General features: G+C 42.5%; 1 protein-coding gene across 1 annotated transcript in view; it reads right to left on the bottom strand.

Moving 5' to 3' along the window:
* LOC308137585 (ephrin type-B receptor 1-B-like) overlaps positions 1-6,000 on the bottom strand; it is a gene marked incomplete at both ends in the record, with an annotated part of 51,725 nt that overhangs the window by 30,107 nt on the left and 15,618 nt on the right. Inside the window, 1 exon segment of the mRNA XM_080506337.1 lies at positions 719-783. Coding sequence (XP_080362463.1) covers positions 719-783 — 65 coding nt within the window.

Here is a 6,000-nt window from a genome sequence, read left to right as displayed (position 1 = left end):
AGGAGGAGGAATAGGTAGAGGAGGAAGAGGAGGAAGAGAAGGAGGAGGAACAGGTAGAGGAGGAATAGGTAGAGAAGGAAGAGGAAGAGGAGGAAGAGGAGGAGGAGGAATAGGAGGAAGAAGAGGAAGAATAGGAATAGGAGGAATAGCAGGAAGATGAATAGGAGGAAGAGGAGGAAGAGGAGGAAGAGGAGAGGCCAGGATGATTAATGGGTTTACCATGTCCTGACAAATTAAACTTTCTCTATCCTCCCCCAGCATTTTCCTTTGATCTCTCTCTCTCTCTTTCTCCCCCCCCCCTCTCTCTCTCTCTCTCTCTCTCTCTCTCTCTCTCTCTCCCATTCATCACAATTAGAGCCAACACCAGGCTGCAGTGACCCTCCGGTCGCCCGGGGACGTGGTTCAACGCTGCGTCTGACTCTATTCTTCACGGCTCTACTATTCTACCGACGCTGATCTGGAAAACAGGATCTTTTTTTTTTTTTTTTTTTTTTTTTTTTTTTCTACATGTGGTTAATTGGTGTCACCTTGACACTGTAATTAAGAGTTTGACAGAATCGTTAATGCTGCACTGTAGAGTGGACTCACACACCCCCAGGGTACACACACAACACACACACACACACACACACACACACACACACACACACACACACACACACACACACACACACACACACACACACACACACACACACACACACACACACTTTCTTACTCCATTTGCAGGGAAGGAGATCCAGCCGAGCTCAGCCGTCGCCGTCCTCGTATCCATCACCGTCTCTGTCAGACGGAGAGAGAGAGAGAGAGAGAGAGAGAGGGAGGGAGGGAGAGAGAGAGAGAGGGAGGGAGGGAGGGAGGAGGAGGAGGTGAAAAGGGGGAGATGCCGGAGGAAAGGTACGGCTTTAATTAACAGCTCACACACCAACTTTGCTCCGCTCTGTGTGTTAATCACATTCTGGAAGGAGAGAAAAAAAACTAAACAACAGTGATTTTCGTTCCGTCTCTATGAAGCCGCTGGTTCCGTCGCGTTCAAACTGCTGATGAGGCAGAAAATGATCCGATTTACAAATGAGCCTGTGTTTCATTTTAACCTCCGGGGGGCGCTGCTCTGTGGCCGGATGCCTGTAGAGGCGACACCATCGCGTTTATCTTTATTTTTCATGTGGGCAAAGGACTGCTATGCTATCATTATGCGAATGCTATCACTGTGCTATCGATATGCTATTGCTATGCTTTCATAATACTATCGATATGCTATTGCTATGCTATCACTATGTTATCAATATATTATCAATATCCTATTGCTATGCTATCGCTATGCTATCATAATACTATCAATATGCTATCACTATGCTATCAAAATACTATTGATATGCTATCACTATGCTATCGATATGCTATTGCTATGCTATCACTATGCTATCACTATGCTATCAATATGCTATCACTATGCTATCAGAATACTACTGATATGCTATCACTATGCTATCGATATGCTATTGCTATGCTATCACTATGCTATCGATATGCTATCAAAATGCTATTGATATGCTATCACTATGATTGACAGTTCTTGCAGCCAATCAACAGAGAGAACATGAGAGATTTTGACTGGGAGGTTTTTGAGAGGAAGTTGTAGGATGACAGGCTTATGAAGCAGCTAACGTAGCAGCTAATGCTACTGAAACACCACCACTGTACACACACACACACACACACACACACACACACACACACACACACACATACACACACACACACACACACACACACACACACACAAAATTATTTAATCTGAAAACACTCGTGTGAAAACGGTTAATTAGAAAATGTTTACGATGTTATGCCGACATCAATTTTAATTCCTTTTCAAAGATAATTGGCTTGAATGTCACACCTTTTGAGCTCGACGCCGGCAGTTTGCATAAATTACAGAATAATGACTAACAGGTGGAATCAGTCTGCGGCAGTGGCGGCAATTAAATAAATGAACAGCACGCGAGCGTGTGCAGGTAGAGCTCAGCTGCCCGGGGTAGATAATGACTTCAGGCTGAAGCTGGAACAGCTGGAAGACACGCTGACGTCCCCCCACAACGTCTAACCTCGCCTCGGAGATCAGAACGACGCCGGTTTAGCACACGACGCGAATGCTTATTGTTAAACATAATATACGTCCTGTGTCACGGCTCCTTCCTCACGTTGCCACGTCGGCTGGAACGCAGCCTGGCAGGCTGGGAACCGGAGTCCAGTGGAGAAAGTATTAATTCAGATTAACGCGTCTCTGCGTTTTATTGTCGGTGTTATAAAGTTAGTCAACGGGCGAGGAAGCTGCAAAAAATAGAAAAAGGAAACTCTCTGGTGTTTTGTAGACGTCGCCAGGTTGCCAGATCTGACTCACTGTTCCAGTAGAACCAAACCTCAGACCTCCGCCTGCTTAGGAATCGTGTTGACGCCATAAAACTATTATATTTGTAATAAAACACAAGCCACTGACACACAACCGAAGTACATCAAGATAAATGAATAATTAAATAAATATCTGGCAACACGGGTCAGCGGCAGACTCTAGAGCCATAGAGTTCATAGTGACGAGTTCATAGAGACGAGTTCATAGAGACGAGTTCATAGAGACGAGTTCATAGTGACGAGTTCACAGTGACGAGTTCATAGAGACGAGTTCATAGTGACGAGTTCACAGTGACGAGTTCATAGAGACGAGTTCATAGAGACGAGTTCATAGTGACGAGTTCATAGTGACGAGTTCACAGTGACGAGTTCATAGAGACGAGTTCATAGAGACGAGTTCATAGTGACGAGTTCACAGAGACGAGTTCATAGAGACGAGTTCATAGTGACGAGTTCACAGTGACGAGTTCATAGAGACGAGTTCATAGAGACGAGTTCATAGTGACGAGTTCATAGTGACGAGTTCACAGTGACGAGTTCATAGAGACGAGTTCATAGAGACGAGTTCATAGTGACGAGTTCACAGAGACGAGTTCATAGAGACGAGTTCATAGAGACGAGTTCATAGTGACGAGCTCATAGAGACGAGTTCATAGAGACGAGTTCATAGAGACGAGCTCATAGAGACGAGTTCATAGAGACGAGTTCATAGAGACGAGTTCATAGTGACGAGTTCATTGAGACGAGTTCATAGAGACGAGTTCATAGAGACGAGTTCACAGAGACGAGTTCACAGTGACGAGTTCACAGTGACGAGTTCATAGAGACGAGTTCATAGTGACGAGTTCATAGAGACGAGTTCACAGAGACGAGTTCACAGAGACGAGTTCACAGAGACGAGTTCACAGAGACGAGTGGACGGAGGTTTTTGGAGGCCGGAGAGAGAAAAGATAGTTTTCCCGTCGGGTGAATGTGACCAGGGCCTCCTGCTGAGGCTCCTGAGCAGAACAGTGTCGCCCCCTGCAGGGCCGGAGGTGAAACACACTGGAAGCAGCAGGAGCCCGGAGAACAAAACACGTCGAGGAGATTCAACCACAGGCGGCCGAGGGCAAACACCCCTTCATCCCCCTCTCCTCCTCCTCCTCCTCCTCCTCTCCTGTCACCCCCCCCCCCCCCTCCCCCCAACACCCCGACACCTTCATCCTCGCCTTCACTCTCCCTCCTCTACCTCGGGTGCTTCTCTCTTTGTGGCCTAATTACGGCGGGATGCAGTCGTTCTGCTCTCCCTCGGTGGCATCAAGCCAGACTTTCTTCTTCTGCTTTTTTCTTTTTTTTTTTTTTTTAAAAAAAAAAGAAAAAAGAGAAAAAGAATATCTATCCACAGCAGAACGCAGACCTAGTTTCTCCACACTTCTGAATATTTGTACTTGTTCAGTCTTTGAAGTTCAGCTGGAAAAAAAGAGGCCAAGAGAAGAAACACACACACACACACACACACACACACACACACACACACACACACACACACACACACACACACACACACACACCCATTTGTCCCAAATTTTCACAATAAAACAGAATCTAAATTGGACTGCGTGCTGCAGCCAGATTCTCCGACTCCTCCAGAACACAATTATCCCGATTTATTCGTGTTTTTTTTTTTTTTGCATTTGAACTTCAGAATAAAAGCTTCTTTGGCAGGATTTTCTTTGAGCGTAAAATAGATCCTGGTCCAGGATCAATAGACGTGATCGTCACAGGGACTGGCTTTAGTGACGGAAACGACTTCCTCTCGTCACTGATCAAACCGTCAAAGAGATCAAACATCACAGGGTTGTTTATTCACAGCGCAGGTAAATAAATAAACAAATACATAAATGAATAAAAGACATGCAGGCCGACAGGAAAACTGCTGATCAGACAGAATCAACCAGCCTCACCTTCACACAGTGACGTTGATCACACACACTTTCATTCACACACACTCTTATACACTGTATATGCAGCATATAGAATATAAAGTAGAAATGCAGCATATAGAATATAAAGTAGAAATGCAGCATATAGAATATAAAGTAGAAATGCAGCATATAGAATATAAAGTAGAAATGCAGCATATAGAATATAAAGTAGAAATGCAGCATATAGAATATAAAGTAGAAATGCAGCATATAGAATATAAGCTAGAAATGCAGCATATAGAATATAAAGTAGAAATGCAGCATATAGAATATAAAGTAGAAATGCAGCATATAGAATATAAGCTAGAAATGCAGCATATAGAATATAAGCTAGAAATGCAGCATATAGAATATAAACTAGAAATACAGCATATAGAATAGAAACTAGAAATACAGCATATAGAATAGAAACTAGAAATGCAGCATATAGAATAGAAACTAGAAATGCAGCATATAGAATATAAGCTAGAAATGCAGCATATAGAATATAAGCTAGAAATGCAGCATATAGAATATAAGCTAGAAATGCAGCATATAGAATATAAGCTAGAAATACAGCATATAGAATAGAAACTAGAAATGCAGCATATAGAATATAAGCTAGAAATGCAGCATATAGAATATAAACTAGAAATACAGCATATAGAATAGAAACTAGAAATGCAGCATATAGAATAGAAACTAGAAATGCAGCATATAGAATATAAACTAGAAATACAGCATATAGAATAGAAACTAGAAATGCAGCAGATAGAATATAAACTGGAAATGCAGCATATAGAATATAAACTAGAAATGCAGCATATAGAATATAAATGAGAAAAACAGCATATAGAATAGAAAGTCAGCAAATAGAATATAAACTAGAAATACAGCATATAGAATAGAAACTAGAAATGCAGCATATAGAATGTAAACTAGAAATGCAGCATATAGAATATAACGAGAAATTCAGCATATAGAATGCAAACTAGAAATGCAGCATATAGAATATAAACTAGAAATGCAGCATATAGAATAGAAAGTCAGCATATAGAATATAAACTAGAAAGTCAGCGTACAGAATAGAAGTCAGCGTATAGAATATAAACTAGAAAGTCAGCGTATAGAATATAAACTAGAAAGTCAGCGTATAGAATATAAACTAGAAAGTCAGCGTACAGCGACAGCAGGGGCTGATCGTCACTGAGAAATAATGTAAGAACTAAATCGTCTTCCAGAAGGAGAAATGACAATAAAGTGGAGTCGTATTTTTAGAACAGTCCCAGTGAAGCCCGTCTGTCTCTTCTTTTCTCCGGGAGACGAGTTGACGTGAAACCAGGAGAGGATCTGCTGCAGACGGACTGGAGTCTGTCAGTCTGAGAGGAACCACGGCAACCAGCGCCGCCCCTTTAAGAAGAGGACGACGCCCCCCTCCCAGTGGGAGGGGAGAAGAAACATGGCTGCCGTGGGACAGACGGGGACGAGGGACACGTCTTTATTTCAAACATCTAAAAAGAAAAGAAAACTAAACAGGAGCTACACCCGGTAGAACGTAGTTTTAACTAGAGCTACACTCGGTAGAGCGTAGTTTTAAATAGAGCTACACTCGGTAGAGCCTAGTTTTAAATAGAGCTACACTCGGTAG

Source organism: Blennius ocellaris (assembly GCF_963422515.1).
Source record: "Blennius ocellaris genome assembly, chromosome: 12".
Taxonomy (NCBI): domain Eukaryota; kingdom Metazoa; phylum Chordata; class Actinopteri; order Blenniiformes; family Blenniidae; genus Blennius; species Blennius ocellaris.
The sequence above is the reverse complement of the archived record's forward strand: the minus strand, read 5'-3'. Positions and strand labels throughout refer to the sequence as shown.